Consider the following 26,030-nt stretch of genomic DNA (forward strand, 5'->3'; position numbering starts at 1 on the left):
CATTCTGTTATTTTTTTAACGCGAATAACGAAGGGTGGGAAGATTTTTAAAATGTCCCTCCCGCTGATTAAACCGTAGTTGGAGAAAGCTATGCTGTAACTGCCTTGAAGGCAAGAGCCTCGAGTTTTCTCTGCTCTGTCTCTCATTCACGCTTGAAGTCGCGTACAGTCGAAAATGGCGGGTCTGTCAGTGGAATACCCGGCGAGTTTGACGCGACTTTTCCTATTAAATTTAAGTTTAATTATATTAATCGGCAGCTTTAAATTAATTAAGTGCGACGAAAAACCCGGTGAGTTCATTTAAGACTGATTTTTAAAGGTTTTAAGGCATTTAAATGATGGTATCCTTGTATTCAACCTACACGTTTTTCGCGGTTACTATGGTTCGAATTTTTCAGACAGTTAGGCCTTGGTTTCGAATATAACCATTGGAGTATTTTTTAGATGTATGTGTGTGGTATTTAATTTCAAATGGACGATAAGGGATCCTTATAAGGGGATTTATTACATGACATTTCGCGATAAGAAATGGGGTATTTTTTGCAGTATAAATGTACTACATACGATTAGAATTTTAACTATTGGTTAGAATACGTAAACCCGTTAGTTGTGTACGTTTGTTTTCTATATGAATGAAAGTGAAATGTTTGACGTTTGTCGTTACTCTACCGTGACAGTTTTACCGTTTTAATTACCGTGTCTGAAGATTTTTAAGATAAGATATATATAAAGTATTTCATTAGATTATTTTTTGTTTTAATTGCTACTTGTTTCGGTTAACAATATTCCGAGAATAATGTGAAAGAATGGTCTTATGTTTAACGGGAATTTGAGGTTTTAATGGGATTTTATTTTAACATTATTTATTCATTGCGAATAGCACCTTATTTGTCATTTCTGACGAAGTTTAAGGGGATTTTTTTATGCTTGGGTTATGTTTACGATCTCTTTAAATCCTATGAAAGGTTAGGTTAGTGACCACAGTGTTGAAGGGACAGTCACTCATATAAATCGGTGTTTGCTAAAATGATTACACGTAATCCGTAATTTTACAAGCTTTTTACCCTAATATAATTGCAGTTGAATTTATGAATGACCCCCACAAGGTCGAGGGAACAGTCACTCATATAAATCGGTGTTCTAGGGGGATTACTAGCTTTGCTAAAATGATTACACGTAATCCGTAATTTAACAAGCTTTTTTTACCCTAATATAATTGCAGTTGAATTTATGAATGACCCCTAATATATATATATATATTTTTTTTTTGGAAATAAACTCGGCTTAAACGATTTTTTTCCATATCTCATTAAGTTAAATAATTACGTCACATTAACCCTTTCGGCTATAGTCGTATTAAATTAAAAATTGGAGCTATATATATTCGGTTAACTATCGAGTCCTTACACAGGGTTGCTTAGCTATTCGAGGAGCGCCAATAGCTTAACATTTTTTTCATCTAAAATCAGCTAGAGTCAAGATAAGTTCTAATTTTAGATTCAAACTCTACATCTCCAGTTGAGCTCAGTTCAGTTAAATCTAATTGTTTATATGGTTCTCGGTACAACGGAATTGAGGATTTAGAGTTTCCATCTACACCTATAGTTCAGTTAAAGTTTTGGAAATATATATTCTAATAAGGCTGTATCGAATTACCATCTAAAACCGGAGTACATAATGATTAGTCTAGCTCTTCTCACAAAGCCCACCTAGATTCCTTTTATCTGCATCATAAGTTTATAAGTGATACGTTCCATAAGTATGATATGCACTACCTATACTATTCGTAATGCTACTGAAAGACTTTCAGCTCGAGATAACTAGTTCGAGAACGACGGAAGCGAGAATTGAAGTCCTACACTCGGTGGTTAATTAATTTTGCAGGACCAAGTTCCATCTAGGTCCTATTTAGTCTGAACTTACTAAGCCTTTGACAGACAGGCCTCCCTCGCTTTACCTCGAATCTATGACCTACGTTGTCACTTCATGACAAGCTCCAGTTTCTAAGTTACCAGTGACAAACTTATCTCTACCATTACGAAGTATAGGTAGTGACAAACTTATGGAACATATCTTATGAACTTATGCCTTTGAGAACTAATATATAAAAATGAAGAAATCCCTTGGAACTCGTATAGCTAAACCACTCTATATTATAGTTTAGAAGAATCTTCTAAGCGGCGTCCTTAAACACCCTGAAGCACCTTTTTAAGGGAGCTATAACGCCCAAGAGCCCAGATAATATATAAATTTTTTTTTCTTCTTTTTCCAAAGTCAGAAAAAATCTTAAATTGCATAACCTAGTTTTCTTACATCTCGGACAAGTTGTTATGTCCGAATCTCGTTTTATATTAAAGTGAAGATAAGCTTAGGAGAGATTCTATACGTAAATACTTCCTTCACGATTTAGCCGTGATATAGCGCTCGTCGAGCCAGATTTTCAATTCCCGAAAAGATTTTATACCGTGATTTCAACGCAAATTTGGGATCTCACTTACCTCCTTAAAATTAAGGCCAATACTTTTAAAGTATCATATGAATGTAGACTTTAATATTGAAAAATAGAATATTAGATTTAAAAAAGAAATTAAACCTTTTTAAGTGTTTTTATACCCTGGAGGGGATAATCATTCTAATAGGGTTGATACAAACCTGGAGAGTCTGGAAATGTCCAGGGAAATAAACTGTTGGCTGAAAATTCAAGGAATTCTCAGGGAAATTTTTAGTAAAATTCAGGGAAAACTCGAGGACCTTTTCAGCGGAAAACTCGGATAAAAATTTATAGTTATTAGTAAATAGTAACATTCATGCCATGGAAATTTATAATTTCTAGTAAAATTCATGGAAAACTCGTGAAAATACTATTTTTAGTGAAATTCACGGAAAACTCGGGAGAAATTTATAATTTTTTAATGAAATTCAGGGAAAACTCGGGGACGTTTGTATTTTTTAGCGTAATTCAGGGAAACTCTGGGAAACTTACAATTTTTAGTTAAATTCATGGAAAACTATTTTAAATTTATAATATTTAGTAAAATTCAGGGATACTCAGGGAAATTTTGTGATGTTTGCCTTGAAGAAGTTGCTTCAACTAAAAATAACCATACAAACCCGTAGTTATTACCCCAAAAAAACCAGCCCGCACCTGGAAATATCATTGAAATATATGGGAAAAAGCCCTGGAAATGCCAGGGAGATCGGATTTCCAAAATTTATACGAACCCTTAATCCAGACTTGAACCCTACAGCCCTGTTCTATCTTTGAATATTCTAAGGTTTTATATGGTCTGTCTTTTTTTATTTTATTAAAAAAGAAACATATGACGACCCTTAACCCTTGTTTGAATAACCGTAGCCTCTTTTAGCATATTTTTAAAATCCGAAAAACTGCTGACTTTTGAACCCTGACCCTTCTTATGCTTGAGAGATAAAAATATGCCATATTTTCCAAACAGTCTTTGTAAGCTAAGCTATTTTTAGATCCGTAAACTCCGCTAAGATGCTATCCAGATCCTCCTAGACCTAGTACAAACTCCAACCGCTAAACAATTTGTATTTGTAAACGTTTAGAACCAAGAAGAATATAGGCTCCATTTTTTGACAGAAATTTTATTTTAAATCCAGTAAATCTAGTCGAGAAAAACACATGATAAATGATCTTTCTTTGGGTTTTTAAAAATGGTCTCGAAATTGCAGGGTCACGTGCGTGGTTAGGTCAACAGTGTCACGATTTTCTCCTTTTTTCAAATCAAATATTTAGGGTGTCTTTTTCGAGGAAACAATTTTTGATTTCTATTTTAAGAACAGGCAGGTTTTAAAAGTTTGAAATTTTATTAAATAAATAATTATATATATATATATTATATTTATATATAATTCTAATCCTTAATTGTGGGAGGTACAATATCATTGTAAAAGATTAGGATACGAGCTCTATTTATACTTATATATACAGGGTGTTTCTGATAAGTCTGCATACCATATATTAAGAGGGATGTTCTTTGGGAAATCAATTTTGAGTCGAAAATGTATGTAACTTCTATATCCATTTGTCACAACAAGGGACACTGTTTTCGAGTTATGATTTAAACAGTGTTTTAGGGATGACCCCTTAATTAATTAAATTAGAGATCATAGTCTAGATCAGCTTTTTACCTCTCCGAGTGACGTATGTCACGGAGAGGTTCTAATTTCGACGTGTGTGTCTGTCTGTCTGTCTGTCTGTCTGTCTGTCTGTCTGTCTGTCTGTTGTTACACCCACGTGACCGCGTTCGCAGTTTCCAAATCGGAGCAAACGTGTTCGCCATTTCCGAACTGCTTTCACAGTCACGGAAATGGCTCCTTTACTTGAGTTCTCACACCACCATCTTCTGGTCGTTGTCCATTCCACACGGACACCAGTCTGTACATACTGGCTTCTAATCACCACCATCTTCTGGTCTTTGCCCATTCCACACGGACACCAGTCTGTACATACTGGCTTCTAATCACCACCATCTTCTGGTCTTCGTCCATTCCACTTGGACACCAGTCTGTACATACTGGATTCTAATCACCACCATCTTTTGGTCTTCGTCCACCCCACATGGACACCAGTCTGTACATACTGGCTTCTAATCACCACCATCTTTTGGTCTTCGTCCATCCCACATGGACACCAGTCTGTACACCTGGCTTCTAATCACCACCATCTTCTGGTCTTCGTCCATTCCACACGGACACCAGTCTGTACATACTGGCTTCTAATCACCACCATCTTCTGGTCTTCGTCCATTCCACTTGGACACCAGTCTGTACACCTGGCTTCTAATCACCACCATCTTCTGGTCTTCGTCCATTCCACTTGGACACCAGTCTGTACACCTGGCTTCTAATCACCACCATCTTCTGGTCTTCGTCCATTCCACTTGGACACCAGTCTGTACACCTGGCTTCTACTCCATCGTCATCGTTGGGTTTAAGACATTCGCGGCGATCAGCTAGGGTTACGAGAAACGTCTAGCCTCCCTAAGGTGGGTTGTCCACCAAAGGTTTTCGCAATTGCGGTTGTTCTTGCTTTTAGCTGTAGTTCGACACCGTTATATACTACCTATTTGAATAAGGTAATGCAACCGGAGTATGCTTCATTTCAAACGCCAATATTAGTCAGGTCTCTCAAGAATGTCTAATTGTTCTTTATAAACGCGATGTAACGCTCAATAAGGCGAACAACTAACGAAGAAAATATTTAATATTAATTATATTTATTTTAATATTCAAGATAATCTAGTTTCTCAACTCAAAATTAAAACGGAAAGAGTTAAGAAGCAGCCTATGTTTTAGTCTGTGTGTGTCCGTCCGTTAGTGCACCGCGTTAGCAGTTCGCTTTGTTTTGTGGAAAGAAATCCTACAAAACCTTAAAATTTGGTTTTCTCATAATGTATAATTAATATTTGGAAATATTGTTCGTAATTTCGATGCGTTTAGTGATTTTGTAGCTATAAAGCTCTGTTTCATTTTGATATCCCAAGAATATTTTTAATTATTATTATTTGAAATCGATGTTTATATATTACTTAAGCTATACTACATCTGTTTATAGCATAATTCTTTCTAAAGTGATTTCAAGAAGAACGCAACTATATTGGTCAAATAAATTTTTGTTTGTCAATAGGCCTAGTGAACCAAAAAGTTAACGCTTGGGTTTGGTTTTCGTTTCTGTAATACAGAGACATTAACGGTTCAGAGTGAGCCGAAAGTTAAATACACTTTTTACCTCTCCGAGTGACGTATGTCACGGAGAGGTTTTGTAACGATCGTGTGTGTCTGTCTGTCTGTCTGTCTGTTGTTACACCCACGTGACCGCGTTCGCAGTTTCCAAATCGGAGCAAACGTCTTCGCCATTTCCGAACTGCATTCACAGCCGGGAGTGTGGCGCACTCCTGTAAGCCAAGCTACTGGGCGGCAAAGTTTGAGGGAATAAGACACATGTCGGCGATCCTACCCTATAGGTGCCGACTGCCCCGTGTCCGCCGGAGGTGACTTGACCCCCACACCCCGTCCGTCACCTCCCAAGTAAACCTCATTTCCTTCCCCTGCTTACACTCCTACTGAAACCTGATTAATCACATCCTTGCCGCGGTCCATAGACCCTATTCGCATTGAAACCTCAAAAAAAAAAAAAAAAAAAAAACTGCATTCACAGTCACGGAAATGGCTCCTCTACTTGAGTTCTCACACCACCATCTTCTGGTCTTTGTTCCATAATATAAAGTGAATATGTGGAAGTATTTTTCGTAATTATGATGCATTTAGTACTTTTGTAGCTTTAAAGCTTTGTTTCATTTTGATATTCCAAAGATTTTTTTAAATATTGTTATTTGAAATGGCTGTTTATATATTACTTAAGCTATACTACATCTGTATATAGAATAATCCCTGGTTTAGTGATTTCATGAAGAAAACTAAGACCTAGACTCCGGCGGGTATATTAAGTATCATCCGCAATAGGCTTAGTGAACCAAAGAGTAAATAATTGAGGCCTGAGGTGAAGTAAACTTGTGGCTTTGATTTTCGTGTCTGAAATGAAGAGACATCAACGGTTCAGTGTGAGCCGAAAGTTAAATACACTATTAAATAATCAGGTTAAGATTTTATAATAGAAGAAAAGATCATGGTGGCAATTCGAATAGTAAAAGGGCTAATGGTAAACGGGTAGTAGCTACAGACTTTTTATTCTCTTTATGGTGCGCATTGACTATTAGTGCGTCTAGCTACAATTTAGCTTTGGTGTTATTTAACATTAACATTCATGTTGGCAAACTAAGAATATTGTTGAGGTGAGACGAGACGATAGTGTTTACACTGCAAACCAGTTGTGAATGTAGCTATCAGAATATACGGTAAACAGCTAAAGCGTAGACTTCATTTCCTGATCTTTTCCCCATTGACTGATTTCCATGTGTCCAAGATTTATCCTTATTGGATGTAAAATGTCGTCTGCTTTACTGTATTATTCGCTATGCTTGGAATACTGCTTCAATATTTCGTAAATGTTTACTTCAAAAAAGAGAAATAATTCCATATCTAGGTAAATAAGTTTGTAGTAGTAGACCTCTTGACTCGGAGAGGTAATATTTTGGTTTTCCCAACTTGTAATTAAATTTAAGGGGTCATCCGTAAAATACTTTGACCAATCTTAACTCTATTTGAAACAGTGGCCCTTGTGGAAAACAAAATGGAGATAGATATAGAAGTTACATTTTCGACTCAAAATCGATTTCCCAAAGAACATCCCCCTCTTAATTTATGCAAGACTTATCAAAAACACCCTGTATATATATATAATTCTAATCCTTAATTATGTGAGGTACAATATCATTATAAAAGATTTTGATTCGAGATCTATTTATATATGCTATATACGCATCGCAGCAAAAAATGAAACTTGGTCATAAAAGCAAAGAAAACCTGTATTCTTCAATAGCTATATTAGAAATTCGTATAGCTTAATTTCTATATTATGTTTATATACAATTAACTATAAATAACTATACTAGAATCGTGGATAGAGAAAAAGAGAGATTCAAAGTAGAATTTTATTTCCTGGATCATTTTTTTTCTACGAGGATTAATTCTGAAATAATGTGCGCCTTTTGTTGTTGAGACGAATTCTCATTCGTGACTTGACCGCTTTCCATAATTTTCGTTTTTTTATTAATTATAATTTTAATTCCATATTTGGTCTGTGAAATTCAATTGACACATTTTTCGTGCGCAGCTCCAAAACAAAATTATTTTTTATTAATTAATATAAACAAACAATTCACCATTTTTCAAGGGGAGGGGATGGCAGTGTCGACTGCTTGATTAAGAAAACGGAACTTCCGGTATCTATGTGTATCATTAGATGATTTTTCAATGATACCAGTCCCTTTTTTTGAAGCCATGCTCTATTGTCTTTGTAATTTTCTTAGGAACATAAGTTTATAAGATATGTTCTTTCCATTAGAATGACACTACTTATACTTCGTATAGTGCTAGAGACTTACAGCTCGATCTAGTTCGAAAACGACGGAAGCGAGAATTGAAGTCCTACACTCGGTGGTTAATTAATTTTGCAGGACTTCCATCTAGGTCCTATTTAGTCTGCATTACTAAGCCTTTGACAGCGCCTCACCAGGTGTCCCTCGCTTTACCTCGAATCTATGATCTACTTCAATCACTTCACGACAAGCTCCAGTTTATAACCAGTGACAAACTTATATGGAACATATCTTATGAACTAATGTTAGGAATCTACTCCTCCATTACACCAATTTTAATTTTCCAAATAGGCCAAGGGCTAACTAGTAGTAACACTTAAGTGATGCTTGTAATAATAGAAATGCAATAACGCGTCAAAAACCTCTTTTGAGTCAAAATATGACGCCCAAAAAATGTCCGCAAAGCGCTAAAAGTAAAATCCATTGCATACGTCAGTCAGCCCACGCAATTTCTCTGTTAAAATCATTAGAGAAGTATTTTTTATAATTTCTACCATTCCTCCATAAACGACCATGTGTTTTAATACTGTCAATTTCTTTCAGGCAATTTTTTTTATAAATCCAATAAAATAAATTAAAAAAAGAAAGCCTCTTTAAAATTAGCATAAGTAATTCTTCCCCGTATACCGTAAAAACCAATTAATTTTTAATTAGTGGAAATCAGTCATTTGTAGTAGGAAGATATTTCTTCGGGGTTATTTTTTAATTTTTAAAAAATTCATTTATCTTGTTATTGCGGTATCAATTAAACTTTTCTCAAGAGTTTCCCCCTTCTTCCTCAATTACTCGTTGACAGAATTAACCCAATTTGGTTGGGTGCTGCAGCTAACTGCTACCTGTTACGTGATTTCTCTTCATTTTTAATATATATACACTTCTTTTTTTTTATTTGAAATTATTTTCCTAACTTACTTTAGTGGCGTGCTAGGTCTAGTCACATGAAAATTTCATGTTGGTAGACCCAGGGCCGTCCTGAGATTAGGAGGCAATTTGGTCAGTTTCCCCGGGGCCCATACCTTCTAAGGGGCCCTGGCGACCTCTAGGTCTGTCTTGATGAACCCCCAGAGTTCATATTGCATCTCGTGGAAGGTCAAACGCTCCCTCTATTGAGTCCCCCTGATATCTAGTTTATTAAGGAGAAGGTATAAATTCGCCACATTTCCAGCTTTATCTCCAGTCCAAACGTATAGTAGGTCCGGAGTTAATCCCCGCCTCTAAATTATAACCAGCATCTCATTGGTTCTTGAAAACTCGTGTACGACAGCGCGACGCGAATGACGACGAAAATTACGTATTTTCCGACTGAGGAGAGGCAGCGAAATATCCCGGGCTCCTTTTACGTCCCCCTTATATTTTGAAAGGGGGACTGGGCCTATGGCGCGCGAATACTTAGGCATCTTATACCTTCTCCCTAGTAAACTAGATATCTCTTCTTGCCCCTGGTAAAATTAATTTGACGCTTTGGTTATTACGTAAGAGCGACAAAAAATAATAATTTAGGTGTATATTGTTGGGCAATTTCTACGTTATTTGAAGCTATGAATTGCACCTTTTTCATGAGATTTGTCCTTTAACAGTATCACTTAAAGGTTAAAGTAATTTTTTAAAAATATATATATATCGTTTAAAAGATAAATATTTTCAAATCTAACCGCACCCATCGTAAAACGTCCGGGTTTTTAACGTGTTAGTACGAAATTAAATATTTAATACTTTTTTACTTTATACTTAATGTTTATCGAATTAGGAGACAGCTAGCTAGGTTAGTGCCCTAATTTAATTTTATTACTTAGTTTTGATTTTAAAATGTTAGTAAGTTATTTAAGTGACATTTGAATCGGAAATTAAAAATATTTTAAAAATGTCTGACGTTGAGGTGCACTGCTATTCGCTTTTCTTTCAGAATGAATTTAGTTCCAAGCGAGGGGTCAACCACTCGGTCAGGCTGAACACATTTGTGACATTTCATTTATTTTATACTTTTTCCAATATTTCGGATATCATCCTTTAAGTTCCTATAATTACGATAATTTTCCTATATTTCCCTTCTGTACATATGTTCCCCTGCCACTTTTAGGGATATTGGCAAAATTTGCTTAGGGGATATATTATGCATTAGTCTTTACATTTTTTCATAGTATCTGAGAGTGATTAACCCCTCGGTCGGTTAAAAAATAGCACTAGCGTCGAACGTGGTCTAATTCGAAGATTACTAAAATACGTGAATTTTATATAATTTTTTTATAGAGAAATTGTTAATACTGACTGTGGCGACTGAAGAAACAGATGGATACAATCGGTTCATGAGGTCAATAAAAACGTATGATTTGGATGTTGAGGTAAGCAATATGCTATTATGACTAATATTTGGTTTAAAGTTTTAAATTAAACAATAGCGTAAGTTCATAAGGTATGTTCCGTAAGTTTGTCACTGGTTACTGAGAGCTTGTCATAGATTCTTGTAAAGCGACGTCTATTGAGGCGCTGTCAAAGGCTTAGTACAGGCTGAATAGAAAGATAGAAGTCCTGCAAAATTAACTGAGTGTAGGACTTCAATTCTCGCTTCCGTCGTTCTCCCTCGAACTAGCTCTAGCTGTAAGTCTAAAGCATTGCGAAGTATAGGTAGTGTCATACTTATGGAACATATCTTATAAACTTATGGTATCAGAATGTTGACATTCCTTGCTTCGCGCGTTTAGTCAGAAATTTCGTTTGTAAAACTGTTACAAAATAACTATAGTTAAAATTTAATACCGCTTGCAATCAGCAACATAAATTAAGCTACTTAAATTTCCAGAAGATTATAATTTTTAATCATATATATATCGTTACAACTCCAACGAAAAAAAAAATTTAATAATCTTTCATCAAACCATTCCTTAGAGATATCTTGGGCGATTTTAGTGATACATTAAAATTTAATTGTTATCTGGATTTACATCCGTCTTTGCCTTTACACGCTAACTAGAGAGTTTAAGAAATTTCCCCGAAAGCAGAGATAATTTCCATATATGCAAATTAGGCTTAAACATACCAATATTATATAAAAGAAATTTTAAACTTAACGAATTTTAAAAATCATTTAAAAAACATTTAAGAACTCTACACGTTTGGTTTTTCGGTTAAATTCTTAAACTCTCTATTCACATTTTTTCGAAAGCGGAGTTTTACAATCCAGTAATTTGTTTTTTTTTAAAAAAAGATTATCTTGGTACGCAATCAGTGATCCAATAACTAAATCAATGTAGTTGAAAATTCTCAAGAAAAAAAAACAATTTCTCTTCTTCCAAAGATTGATTGCCCTATTTTCCTGACGTGATTTTTTTTTTCTTTTCTTATTTAAAATTATAGTACCATGTTTTCTTAAGTACAGGAAAACTAAATAACTCCATTGTAAAGAAGAAAAAAAAATTTAAATAATACTTAAAGAATTCGAAATTTAGCACAGTATTTTTTTTTACTTACATTACCGTGTTTCTTTTAATAATACTGTTCTTCAGAAATCATCACTTCACATTACTTCTTTTCCTTCCCGAGTTTTAAATAATTTTGTATCACGCATGACCAGGTTCTCGGTTTGCACCAGAAATGGGAAGGCGGAGATGTTCAAAGAACCGCCGGTGGAGGTCACAAGGTTAACCTACTCAAGACTGCCATGAAGAAATATCGCGATAAAGAAAATCTTGTGGTCATGTTCGTCGATAGGTGAGGATTTATGTTATTATCCATATACGTTCCATGGGAAATAGAAAATAATAGAAAGTGCCCAGTACGATGTTAACGACGCGATGTCTGTCTCGATTTCTCTGTCTGTACCATTTTCGTTCGACCAGGGATAGATTTAATTTTAGAAGTAGGAATGGAGAACGGTTAGTATTTAGTTCAGTTCGACTCATAGCCCAGTATAGAGCCCCTCCCTCCAACACGTAACGAAAATTTTGAGTTATCTTATTGGCTCACTTAAACTACGATTTGATGACGTTCCTGACGATGTCGGCGAAACATGCGTAATTCCTTTTTACCTCTGTCGCTATGACCCACCCGCCTCTTCATTCATACCCCCCCCCGTCCCGTGGAAGGGGGTCCGGAACTTTGACGCGCGCTCACATTACTCTGTTCTCCATTCCTACTTCTTAAATTAAATCTATCCCTGCTGATACAGAGATGTATTGGGGGGGGGTGGAGTATTTTTATTGTAGTATACCACGTGGGACAGAAAATTCTTTGCTTCAGATGCAACTTAAATCGCATATAGTCTGTCTTCTCCTCACTCTCTTTTATTCCTATTTATCTTTGATAATATTATTTAGCAGATGTGTATAGATATTACAAGGAATGCATACAGTTAATTGGAATCATTGTGTAGCCATTTTCTCAACCAATGAAATTACAGTTATAAAGACGCCATCACAATTATAAGGCGTGGCTGATACTTAGTTCTTAAGCCCAGCCCACAAAACACGGACATAAATTAAACATAGTAGATATGGCTACGCAATAATTCCTATTACCTGTATGTATTCCTGATATTACTTTTAATCTGACGCCATCTTGGAAAATGGAGCCAATCCATTATCCCGTTTTAATATTGTAATATAATAATCCCTGGAAATATTTCACGCCAAAATGATTTCGAAAGAGAAATTTTGTTATTTTTATTTTCTAAAAAATTTCAAGTTCTTCCTCTTTTGTTTGACCTATATTTAATACCTTTGAGAACGTCTTTCATTCTTCTTCTTTTTCGAAGAAGATTGACTTAACGGGGCTGAAATATTTTGTTTCATTTACTTCATAGTTACGACGTAATCTTTACCAATGGCAAAGAAACAATACTTGAGAAATTTAAAAAATCCAAAGCCAAGGTGGTCTTCTCAGCTGAAGGGTTTTGTTGGCCCGATAAAACGTTAGCTGTAAGTTGAAACACAAACAAAAAAAAATATTTTCTTAAAGGGATACTCTGGGTTAGAATTTTTTGTTTGCTAATCGAAAGAGCCTATAAAATAATGAATATATCAATTGGAACCATGTTTCTATCTACAATATTAAAGATGATACGAGCAATTAAAGTTTCCGTAATAGACACTACGCGTTAGGCTTCCCGTGAAAAACTGGGGAGTTCCCCTATTGGACGCGTCGCCTTGTACCACCTGAGAGGTTAGTCCAATAGGGATACTCTCCAGTGGTTTCCGGGATAGCCTAGCGCGTTGTGTCTATTACTTAAACTTAATTGCTTGTATCTTTTTTAATATTGTAGATAGAATTGTGGTTCCAATTGCTATATTCATTATTTTATACGCTCTTTCGATTAAAGTATCCCTTTCATTTCGAAAGAAGAAAAAAATAAGATTTATAACACTTGTCCTACATCGATTAAACTTAACTAGAATTTAAAGTATTTTAAAATTTTAAACGGTGATTTCTTAAATTTATCTGGGAAGATTTTAATTTTTTTTTAATATTATTTTATTATCCTTTTTATTTTGAAAGGAAAAATATCCAAAGGCTGATAATGGCAAACCTTATCTAAATTCCGGAGGTAAAAGTAGTCTCAGTATTTATGGAGTTATTTAATTTTATTATTTATTTATTTTTTTTGCAATGTTTAGAATATTGTTTGTGTTGCGTACAAAGTTAATGACACTCATTGTATGACCAAGAACCCACTTAAAACTTGAGAACGTGTTGCTTGTAACTTTAGCATAAAATTCTTGAAATGTTGCTGGGGGGGGGGTTGGATGAAAGGAATTCTGCCCTCCCCCGTCTATTCCTACGCCTCCTGGTAGAAGGTAATTTTTTATATTTGTTCGTTCTCAGGACATAAGTGGGTTATTGGTAAGGCACATTCAAACATTGTAAATTACTGTATACATGTTAAATAATATAAAAATTTTAATAGATGTAGAACCAAATAAGCTTATGTTTTGCCGCAGTTTTGCATTGCCTAATGTTTTATTTGATCTACAATCTATTAAAGGGAGGGTGAAAAGAAAAAACCAAGTGATTTTTTTTATCTATTCTCCTAATTGTAAGACCAATCTTCATAGTGAAACATTCACGAAATACCTCCCCCCCATGGTTTAAAATTCAAATTAGTTTGAGATTTCGTACATAATTTTAATTTTGCACCTCTGACCAATCGCGTGACGCCCTGCCAATTCCCGTGAATGAAATTTAGCGCTAGATACCTAGATTTGATAAAGATCGCGCGCCATGTGGCAATCGTGGCGCGAGATACAGAGCGTCCCACGTGAATCTTGTTAAGAAGAACGCAGGGCGTTACGTGATTGGTCAGAGGTGCAAATTTCAAATTATCCATGAAATCTCAAACTAATTTGAATTTTAAATCATTCGGATATTTCACTAAGCATGTCTTATAATTAGTAGAAGAATCTATTATGATTCTATAATTAATCACTAGATTTTTCCTTTTTACACCTCCTCCCTCCCTTTAAAGGGATAATGTAACGCAATGTTTATTAAACAATATTAAGCGTTACACTATATCCTTTAACAAAACGAATTGTGTTTAATTCCAACCTAGTTATTAATTAATTAATTAATTAAGATATGTAATTATGGTGGTTTATGAGACTGATTAATATTTTTGATTGTTTCGTCCCAATCTTTTATATTTGCGTCCTGATCTCGTAACTTCCCCTTCTCTTCTTGGCTTCTTTATTAAAAAATAATTCCCGTGCTTCTGATGCGCAGCCTGTGCTGACTTTTCTTACACAGGTAAGGGAAGCCAATTTCTGTGAATGAAATTAAACAAATTATCAAAATTAAAAAAATCGTCAGCATGAATAAATTACATATTCAGGTTGTTTATGATAAGTCTGCATACCATAAATTAAGAAGGGGATGTTCTTTGGGAAATTGATTCTGAGTTGAAAATGTTCTATACTTCTATCTATCTCCATTCTGCCACAAGGGACACTGTTTTCGAGTTATGATTTGATTTCAGTGTTTTAGGGATGACCCCTTAATTAAATTAGAAATCATAGTCTTAATCAGTTTCTTAATTAAATTTAAGGGGTCATCCGTAAAATACTTTGACCAATCTTAACTCGATTTGAAACAGTGTCCCTTGTGTAAAACAAAATGGAGATAGATAGAAGTATACAACATTTTCTATGGTCAAAATCGATTTCCCAAAGAACATCTACCATAATTTATGGTATGCAGACTTATCAGAAACACCCTGTATATGTATAAATCCCATATTAACACCGATATATTAAACCTACTAACAAGTAACAAAGCATGATGACAAATTAACCAGGCCTGTTTTATCGGTAGGTTGATTAACAATTTTAATTATTTTTTTTGAAGATACTAATTACCTTTATATATAAATACAAGTTTAATTTGCGCTTTCAATTACTATTTACTATTACTGCAATATTTTTATTGGTATTTAAATCTTTTGGTCTTTTAGTTTTCATAGGTTTTTATTTATCTATTTATTTATGTAGTTATTTATTTTTTCGCTAATAAAATCCGCTTTCTCTAACAAAGATGGCTTAATTATTTGAATTTAAAATTAATTTGAAATAATAATAATTTCCCCTAGAGAGACTTTAAAAGCATTTTAAACGCTTGGAAGATTTGGCTTATATAATTATTTTACGTCGCTATTTGTTTAAATTTGTCAATGACGAAATAAATGTTTTGTTGTTATTTGTTTTTTAAATAATAAGGATAAAATAAACATATTTTCGGTGTATTTTTTCTGTATCCTGTTGTTGTTCAGGTTTCATGGGTTACGCACCGCAGATCTACGAAATTATTACTAGCAACGATATTGCAAATTTGGAAGATGACCAATTATTTTATACTAAAATATATTTAAATGAAGATTTAAGGGTAAGTGTTGTTTATTATTTATGTTTCACTTAATTTGCATAGTAGTTGGCTTAACATCAATGTCACGTAAGGGTTTATGGAAAATAGGAAACCATGGAATTGTTAACGAAATATTTAGGGGCATGAATACATTTATAAAAAATATCTTAGTGGACAAAGACTAGAAAAACTATGACTGAAGTACCAGATATTAAAAGTTTTCAGTTTAAAGACATGATTATAAAACCTCAATTATTTTTTCACCAAAATTACATTTGCCAAAAATATTTTATCGTGAAATGTTTCACAGCTAGTGTGAATCATTGTGTAGCCATATCTCCCATGTTAATTTCTATTCGTGCGCCGTACTTGAGAACTTACTATCCGTCACCCCTCATAATTCTGATGGCGTATTTCTAACTGTGATTTCATTGGTTGGTAACAACGGGAGTTCTAGGCGCGCGCAATGTGCAACATGCAGAGAGATAGATTATTCGCCAGGTAAAATTCATCATGCATAATGACTAATCTAGCTCTTCCCACAAAATTCGCTCGGATACGTTGAGTTATACGAGTACATAATGATTCCTGTTAGCTGTATGGATTCCCATATTTGAAAACCGTATTAAAATTCAGAGATATTAAAGATTTTCAGAGATTTTTAAATTTTTTTCTAAGGCTTGTTTGTTGGCTTTGTTTAATATATTACACGTTGTCCTGCAACTAGAAATAAGAGAAAAATCGCTTTTTCAAAGGTTTTACGAACGGTGTATCACATTTATTGATTGAATTTTTATTAATGATTAGAAAAAATGGGAAATCAAATTAGATCACAAGGCTGATATCTTTCAAAATCTCAATGGAGCTGTTGGTAAATATTAATTTATGTTTCATTATTAAATTAAATATTGTAGGGACTGATTATTCATAATGACGGCACAATTATAATAATAATTCAATTCCGGTTTATTAACACTGTACAACAACATCCATTAAGGACTTTACATTGAAATACAGAGTGTTAAATTTTGTCATACTTAAATTATAAGAATGTTATATGAGATTTTATAAATACAAATAATAATAATAAACCAATTTTTATTTTGAAAGGTGATGTTGAATTAAAATTTACAAACGGAGATGGTTCCGTTTTCAACACCGCTTATGGCACTAATCCAATCGTCATTCACGGAAATGGCCTAAGTAAAGTTGCCTTGAACTCACTGGGTAATTATTTGGCCAGATCATGGACTCCCAAAGACGGATGTCTCATTTGTAAAGAAAACACCATTAGTTTATCAAAACTAAAAGTAAGTAAACTTGGCTTACAACAAACGAAACGCCATATTGTAGAGTTTTTAACGTAGTTGACCCCAACCTAACGCCATATTGAAAAGTTCTTAACATAGTTGACCCCTAAACTTAACGCCGTATTGGAAAGTTCTTAACATAGTTGACCCCTAAACTTAACGCCGTATTGGAAAGTTCTTAACATAGTTGACCCCTTAACTTAACGCCGTATTGGTCATTTTTTAACATATCTGACCAAATATTCTAAAGTTTTAACATATTTTTTGAGCCATGTCGTCTCTAATTATTTAATTTAATGTTTATGTTAATTTAGGTTAAAGACATGCCAAAAGTAGTATTTGGCCTATTTATTGAAAAGCCAACACCGTTCCTACCCGAGTTTTTCGATAGAATAACTCAAATCTCATACCCAAAAGAAAGAATTGACGTTTTCCTACATAATACCGTCGAAGAACACTCGAAAGATGTTGAAATATTCCTTAAAAAACATAAACACAAGTACAATAATATCAAGTTTTTAAACGTCGAAGATAAGATCAAGGAATGGCACGCCAGGAATCTCGCATTGTAAGTACTTAATTGTTTTATTAATTAATATTAACAGAAGTATATAATAAATATAATATAATGTAATAAAATAAAAAAAAGTGTACAAACCACAAAGCGGGCGGGTTAATTGTAACATGATTCTTCCTACCCAATGCATTTAAACATTTATTATAGCAAGGTTACTAAACCGAATCACATACGCGATAAATAGTTCCCCTTATCATTACTAAGTCTATTAGCGGGCTGCTTAACTATTTGCCAAGGTGCATGCATGCGCTTGTGTATATTTGTCCCTCCACGTCAAGACACTCAAGGTTTGTGCAGGGCCGTCGAAAGAGTTTCTGGGCCCCGGGAAATTTGAGCAAATCAAGGGTCCCTTCAAGACAGCCCTACACGTGTCCCGGGCCCCTAGAATGTGCAGGCCCCCGGAAAATTGAGCAAATCAAGGGCTCCCTCAAAACAGCCCTACACGTGTCCCGGGCCCCTAGAATTTTCGTACCCCTGGCAATTGTGCAAATCGAGGGCCCCCTCAAGACAGCCTTAAACGTGTACCGGGCCCCTAGAATGTGCAGGCCACGAGAAATTGTGTAAATCAAGGGCCCCCTCAATACAGTCCTACACGTGTCCCGGGCCCCAGAGAAACTTCCGAATTGCCCCACCCTCTCGACGGCCCTGGGTTTGTGGGTTAATTTCTGAGGATTTAGTACTTACCAAACAGTTATAGAATTCACCCCATCACGGTGCCATGTGCCCATCTGAAGTTTGATGAGCAGTAGAGCAAACAAAAACGGATCCCAGGCCTGGGAAGAATCATGTTACGTAACTAAAGTATTAAGAGGATCATACAGAGTGGACATCATCCTTCTTCTATAATCCCCTTTAATGACCCCAAACTCCCCAATTTATTTCTTACTTAGAGAGGAGTGTATGAAGACAAATTGCGATTATTACTTCTCAGTGGATTCCGAGGCTCAAATAACAAACCCATTGACCTTACGTTACCTGATCGAACAAAATAGAACCGTCATTGGACCCAAGCTAATACGTCCTAATAAACTATGGTCCAATTTCTGGGGAGCTTTATCAATGGAGGAATTTTACGCCAGGTCACATGACTACGTGGACATTGTACAAGACAACAGAAGGTGAGTTTGAATTTTGAAAACTTGTTTTATTCTGAACTTCATCACAATATATTTTACACGGAATTATATTATATATATAAAACCAATTTGTTATTATTTTTAAAACGGTTAATTACTTACTTAATTAATTAATATACACCTAAAATTTAATTAAATTATTTGAGTATATAATCTTCTAAAATATCTCTTGTTCGAGATCCATCTACTGATAAGTATGGGAATATAATTGTTTAATTAATAAGTTTTTAGATATGCAAATGTTGTAGTTAGTGTGGAGGGTTTTTATTAATTTTAATTATTATTAATTTAATTTTAAATTATTGCCATCCGAGAATTTATCGAATTTTGAATTATTTTTTAAGTGAAATTTGATAGGATTAGGCCTAAGTAATGGTACTGAAGTCGGCTTTAAATGCACGTCCATCTACGGTATATTTATTGTTCGCTTGGCATTCGTAAGTACCCGAATCCATTTGCCGAGCCGGGTCGATTTCTAGCTTGCTTTTCATGGTAATGTTATCCACTTTCCACTCGGATATCTGCAAGTTCTTTAAATAAATATTTAAACGAAGTAGGCTATCTTATAAATATACCGCGGTACCTTAACCAATACGTGCTGACCCATAACTTAAAGGGACTGTTAAGAAGGCATTGTTGGTTGGGTTAAAATTATTTGAAATACCTTAAACGCGTCACGTGACGTCTAGATCCAAGGACTCCGACCATGGAGTGGGACTAGACGCCTTTTAATTGTTTATCGCGAGGTTGCAGCGATAATTCCATCATGAATTGAGCCACACCCCTCCTTGGTCACGTGTCTCTGACGTATTTACAATTATTTTTGCTCACTCACCGATGCTTTCTTCACAATCCCTTTAAAGCAACTGTCGGCTCAACTGACAACCCTACACACAAATTTTAGCTTGCCAAAGGCAGGAACCAATCAGAACTCGTTAACCTCGACGGCACAGCTAAGTTTAGAGGGGAAACTAAACGCCACCCCTCGATTATGGGAGCATCTAGTGGCATTTTTTAAACTATTACTAAACCACAAACGTGACTTGCTTTAACTCGAACTGCGTAACTTTACTCTCTGTCTAGTGGTATTCGTACAAATTTTAATCACAGTGTTAATTGGAATATATTAACTTTTACCTGTAAATATGGGTGGGAGTAGAGTTCGATTCCGTCTTTGTACCATGATATGTGCGGCAAAGGATCACCTTTAGCTACGCAAACAAAGACGATTTTATGACCCAAGAAGAATTCGTAGTCAAAGTGCGATGCCTTGATTATTTGAGCTCCCTGCGTTTCAAAATATTTAAAAAAACAAAACATTAAACCAAGAAGTGATATCTAGTTTATTAGGGAGAAGGTATAAGATGCCTAAGTATTCGCGCGCCATAGTCCCAGTCCCCCTTTCAAAATACAAGGGGGGTCGTAAAAGGAGGCCGGACTATTTCGCCTCTCCTTAGTCGGAAAATACGTAATTTACGTCATTCGCGTCGCGCTGACGTGAGTTTTCAAGAACCAATGAGATGCTGGTTGTAATTTAGAGGCGGGGATTAACTCCGGACCTACGTTTGGACTGAAGATAAAACTGGAAATGTGGCGAATTTATACCTTCTCCCTAATAAAATAGATATCACTTCTTGGCCTAACTAAAAATCAAAAGAATTGAAGCAAAAGTATTCAATGATTTCATTAACTGGCCAGCAAGTCAGGTACTTTAAAAGTCGGCTAAAGAGGGGATCTTAATGAAGTCAGGGAATTAATTTCTTGGGGTTAACTAAAATTGAGCGTTACAATGTTACCATTAATAAGTTTTTAAATATAACCTGAACCATGCAGTTGATAAAAATAATCATATTCTTTAAAATATACTTTTAATATCAATTGACAACTTTTGGTGTGTGTAAAATCGAAGGGTTTAAAACCTGTAAAAGTTATCTAGGAAACTTTTTGAATGGTAACCCTTTACTATAGAGTATAGCTTGCGTGTAAACAATTGTTGCCAGTAATTAGTGAGTGCAATTCTCAATTACAAAACAGACTGAAAAGATTGTAGTATACTGTTCGATTCAGTAATTATAATTCAGTTACAAAACCTAAGACGCAACCCGGAAGCGCAGTTTTAAAGTTAACAAACGGAGGTGAGGAATTTGTCTAGCATCTAATTAGAGCACATTATCTATAACTGATAAAATTTTGTTAACTTACGTTCGGATTATCGTAATAAGCCCTCATTTTGGGATGTGTGTAGAAAATGAATCTTGGTGATCCTGGCCTTTTACTCTTGCCCCTTGTGCGGGTTCTGGCTTTGGCTGCGTCGCAATCGTTGTCCAACAAAGCCAGAAATATTAACGTTAACGCGCTTATCCAAAGAAGACGCATATTGTGTTTCTTTTTTCCTCTTTATTATTATGATTTTATAAGCAGGAGTTGAATTGTAATTCCAAATAATTTAAACGCAAATCATTATTATTTATAATAATTCAGGCGCCGGTATAGATAGGGTTTTAACAAACGGAATGTACTGCGCGATTGGTCCGGAACCGGCATGCAGGAAACATCTTTTTGAGTGTAGTGTAGGGCTCGACCTCGAAATCTTAATAATCGTTCCTTAGAAATTGGAGTCCCGCACTGGCCCCGCAGTGTGTGCTGGAGGATGGAGACTCGAGTACCGTACCGTGCTGTACTGTACCGGACTTGACTGGGGGAATGGGGGGGGGGGTTAAATTCGCGCGCGCGAGTAGCAGCCGGTCCAAGGAGAAAACCCATCTACCTTATTTTCTTTTTCCTTTTTCTTCTCCGTAAGTATGGCACGCGCTATCCGAAGGAGAAAGGATTGGGAGAGGCTGGAAGAGGGATGCTAGAGACGATAGAGTTTGATTCGAGGGGTTCGATACTGCTCTTAATGGACCACCTTTTCTCAAAATAAGGTGTTGTTTAAATATAGGCTGGGTTTTTAAGTCAGCTATATAGAACCCTTCCCAACTTTTGTCCCAGCGGAGATGGGGATTTGGAAATCGGTACGGTCTCAGCGTTTTTAAGTCTCGATGCTCTGTTTTCAGTTCACTTGAACTCTTTTCCATGGAAGTCGGACTTTAAGACGGATATAAGGACATTAGATATGGTTTCTTCAAACGGGCGTAATTTTCTAGCCATTTTCTCAACGTACACGGATTTGGATGTATAAGGCCAAGAAATGATATCTAGTTTATTAGGGAGAAGGTATAAGATGGCTAAGTATTCGCGCGCCATAGTCCGAGTCCCCCTTTCAAAATACAAGGGGGGACGTAAAAGGAGGCCGGGCTATTTCGCAGTCTCTCCTCAGTCGGGAAAATACGTAGTAATTTTCGTCATTCGCGTCGCGCCGACGTAAGTTTTCAAGAACCAATGAGATACATACTGATTGTAATTTAGAGGTGGGGATTAACTCCGGACCTACGTTTGGACTGGAGATAAAGCTGGAAATGTGGCGAATTTATACCTTCTGCCTAATAAACTAGGTATCGCTTCTTGATATGGCAAAACGCACCAATGTTGACATGAACGAAAACATCCCGTCGTAAAACAAGGTAGCGTTTGCGCACGGACAATTGTAGTAGGTTGTACCGAGTGTCGTAACCCTCGATTTGAGCTTAGAAAAGGGGGAACGAATATGGGTTTAGATAAAGGGGGGGGGCGCAAAAATAGCAACAAAAGTTGCGCCTTTTCTCCTAGAACCGAGAAAGAGAGGAAGCCTGTCCAAAAGGTCCAAGTACCGACTGGCTAGCATAGCCACGCCACAGCTGCCGCCGTCTTTCCTCCCCCATACTGTTTTATAGTTATTGATCTTGGGCCCATAGGTTAATTCATCTCTTAGAATGGGGAAAGGGCGCCCCCTTTTCTCTCTGTCTTGACCCCTCCACTCTTTTCCTTGCCCGTCTCAAGCTCAAAATGCCACGGAAATGGTTACTCAGCGCTTATTGCAAGAGAGCTTCAAGATCTTACGTTAACTCGAGTTTCTTGGGTGTTGAATTCTGTACTAGGGACATATTTTTGTTCAGCTATATCTAAAAAGGAGATCTTTTTTTTACCTCGATCTGATTTCGAATCATTCTGCAATGGTAGGACCTTACCTACCCCGCCCCAAACCTTATAAAATTTGAATGTCTGAGTTTCATCCGCCTACGTCTCTATTGAGGCATTTAAGGATTGACCCAATTAATGGTAAATTGGAATAATTGAAAGTGAGGTAGTAAAGAGATGACATGGTGTTCGAGTTGCCTCTTTCTTAACTACCCAAGGGAGTAATATATTTCCCGTCCCCGTGGTAAAGTAGGGGTAAAACTCGCGGATGAATATAAGGCGCGAGTACGCCGGTAATCCGAATTACATTTACCATGTTTGCACTACGACATCTATGGTAGTATCCTTGGAACCAAAAAATATTCTAAAGCATTAAGGCGGACACTATTAAAATAGATATCGTAATATTAAAGTAGAGCGCTGATTGGTTAATAAAAGAAGGTGGAGAAAGCCAGACTTTGTGACTTAAAGGGATTGTAATGAAGGCATTGGCGGATGGGTAAAAACTATTTGAAATACGTCAAAGGCTCGTGACCGAGGAGAGGCGTGGAGTCTTTGTATATCGTCACGTGGTGTCTGTAACGTATTTCTAATAATTTTTACCCACGCCTTCTTCACGGTCGCTTTAAACTTCACACTGTGTACCAACCCTGTGCTGGTCACTTGTTGTTTGTATTTACCTTTGTTACGTTATATTAAAATATTAGTAAATATTTGTTTCGTTTAGGGGATTATGGAATGTACCATTTATCTCAACGTCTTATCTGGTACACGGAAGTTTACTCAAAAATAAGGACAGTTACCCGTCCTACATACACGGGCTATTGGACCCCGATATGGCGTTTTGCAAAAATATAAGAGATCGTGTAAGATTTCCTCAAATTTATCATTGTAATTACTTTGGCAATTTTTTTGCCAATGATTAATGTATCATCATATTACAGGGTATATTCATGTACATTAGTAACGTTGGTGATTATGGCCATTTGACCAATCCTGAAACGTTCGATATAAGTTTGCTTCATCCTGAAATGCACGAGATTTATAGCAACCAACTGGTACGTTTATTTCAGTTTTTTAGTCACCTTATTCCCGATGCGTGTACCAAGGCCTAAGGCGCGTTTATCTGACACATACTTACAAAATTAATCGGTATCTGCTTCAGAGTCGAAAATATTGATGCGTTTCGAATCTGGAGCAGACAACACTTTATTTTAGCCTAGATTTTTCAGTTAAATATTGCTCGTTTAGCCTTGGCACACGCATCGGGAATAATTATCTATAACGGTCTTGAATTCTTCACAGGACTGGGAACAACGTTACATTCATGAAAATTATTCCCAAAATTTCGAACCAGACCACGTGTTTGAACAAGTAAGATAATTTTTATAGTAAATGCAACTTTAATTAATTAAATAAATAAATATCTCTTGCAGCCATGCCCTGATGTATTTTGGTTTCCAGTTGTTTCCGAAATCTTTACAAAGCATCTTATAGATTTGATGGAAAATTTCGGACAATGGTCAGCTGGAACCAATTACGTAAGAATTGTATTCTCCACAAGCATAATTATTGTGGAAACTTAATTAACTAACGAAATTTTTAAATTAATTAATTTTTGAAGGATCCTCGGGTTTCTGGTGGATACGAAAATGTACCAACACGAGATATTCACATGAATCAAGTAGGCATGGAGCAACAATGGCTATATTTTCTTAGGGAATATATTCGACCCGTCCAAGAGAAGATTTTTATTGGCTACTTTCACGATGTAAGTGGTCTAATCTTAATCGATTAATTATTGAACTGTCATTAAACCCAAGGAATCTTTTAATATTATTACGATTTCTTTTAGCCTCCGAAAGCTGCCATGAATTTCGTTGTCAGATACAAACCTGACGAACAAGCGTCCCTTAGACCACATCATGACGCCTCTACGTACACTATTAATATTGCTTTAAATAGAAAAGGACAAGATTACGAGGTAAGTACATTAAAGGGGATGTACAACAAAAAGCATAAGCAGAAACGAAAGCAATGTATTGCATTTGTTTCATTACCAGGGTGGAGGTTGCCGTTTCATTCGGTACAATTGCAGCGTTGTTGACCTCCGCTTAGGATGGTCCCTGATCCATCCAGGACGTCTTACTCATTATCACGAAGGTCTCAGGGTTACTAAAGGAATACGATACATTATGATCTCTTTCGTAGATCCTTAAATTACCTTTAATTTTCGTAATTAAAATTGACCAAAAACATAATAATATAAAGGACAATTAATTATATTGGTCTAAAACTCGAAATTTTAATGTCTTCTCAAAGAAAAACGATTGCGTTTTTTAAAGAGACCTATACATACATACCTGATGAATGTCGGAATTGCGCGTATTTTGCGCAATAACTCGATCGTTTTAGATGAAAAAAATACGCGCAAACTTTTAATTAAATCTACTTAATGGAGAGTCATACAAAATGTGTTTTATATTTTTAATAAACGACCCATGTTCATTGATCGCTAGATTTCTCCTAGCTTTTAGACGCTTTTTTTTCTTGTGATATGTTGATTTAATTTCGTTCAAAATTAATTAATGCGAATTAATTGTAGGGCTTATAATCGAAAATATTTTGTAAGTGCCTGATGAAAATAATAAAAGAAAAATAATCCTTTCCTTAATATAGAGTTTTTGTTGTCGATTATTTCGTTTAGTTTGAAATTCACAGGAGTCAATCAAGAATTAAGAGGTAGGTTAAATGTGGTTTGTATTTATCGTGTGTGTTCTACTGTGTTCTTCGCTAGATTTCTCCAAAGCCGACAAGAGTTAATAATAATCCAAGAACGTTTTGGGTCATAGCAGCTAAACACATCGCCATTTCAGGTTTTTATTGTGTTAAATCTCATTTTGACACGTTATCTCTCAAAAGTAATTAATGTAATGATAAAACGTTTTCAATGCTATATTAGAAAATAGTCTTCCAAGTTGCCTCGCTAGTTTAGATCGAAATTTAGCAGTTTACCAGTAATTAAGTTAAAACTGTGATCAGTATTGAACTAAATCATTAATTGGGATAGTTAATTTCTTTTT

At 35.6% G+C, this 26,030-nt stretch overlaps 2 protein-coding genes across 4 annotated transcripts; one reads left to right on the forward strand and one right to left on the reverse strand.

The window, feature by feature from the left end:
• Positions 1-14: 14 nt before the first annotated feature.
• On the forward strand, positions 15-25,621 carry Plod (procollagen lysyl hydroxylase). 2 transcript variants are annotated; one of them, XM_089866537.1, is made up of 18 exons: positions 15-289; positions 10,271-10,362; positions 11,592-11,728; positions 12,819-12,933; positions 13,511-13,559; positions 14,735-14,758; positions 15,777-15,889; positions 16,676-16,739; positions 16,979-17,178; positions 17,493-17,746; positions 18,646-18,873; positions 23,675-23,813; positions 23,892-24,005; positions 24,253-24,321; positions 24,384-24,488; positions 24,572-24,718; positions 24,803-24,931; positions 25,011-25,621. In XM_089866537.1, the coding sequence occupies exons 1-18, from the start codon at positions 175-177 to the stop codon at positions 25,164-25,166; spliced, it is 2,250 nt and encodes a 749-aa protein (XP_089722663.1). In that variant the 5' UTR covers positions 15-174; the 3' UTR covers positions 25,167-25,621. The 2 variants fall into 2 exon arrangements, with proteins under 2 accessions (XP_089722663.1, XP_089722664.1); XM_089866538.1 differs by lacking the exon at positions 14,735-14,758.
• On the reverse strand, positions 18,879-21,478 carry LOC149702674 (immunoglobulin domain-containing protein oig-4-like). Of its 2 annotated transcripts, none has more exons than XM_089866579.1 (3): positions 21,094-21,478; positions 20,029-20,178; positions 18,879-19,412 (listed from the first exon to the last, which is right to left on the reverse strand). In XM_089866579.1, exons 1-3 carry the CDS (start codon positions 21,265-21,267, stop codon positions 19,257-19,259), a joined length of 480 nt encoding a protein of 159 aa, XP_089722705.1. In that variant the 5' UTR covers positions 21,268-21,478; the 3' UTR covers positions 18,879-19,256. The 2 variants fall into 2 exon arrangements, with proteins under 2 accessions (XP_089722705.1, XP_089722704.1); XM_089866578.1 differs by having other exon boundaries at positions 18,879-19,421.
• Positions 25,622-26,030: the final 409 nt, after the last annotated feature.

Source organism: Phalangium opilio, unplaced genomic scaffold (assembly GCF_054372755.1).
Source record: "Phalangium opilio isolate 3A_F unplaced genomic scaffold, DU_Popi_V2 ptg000017l_1, whole genome shotgun sequence".
Lineage (NCBI taxonomy): Eukaryota > Metazoa > Arthropoda > Arachnida > Opiliones > Phalangiidae > Phalangium > Phalangium opilio.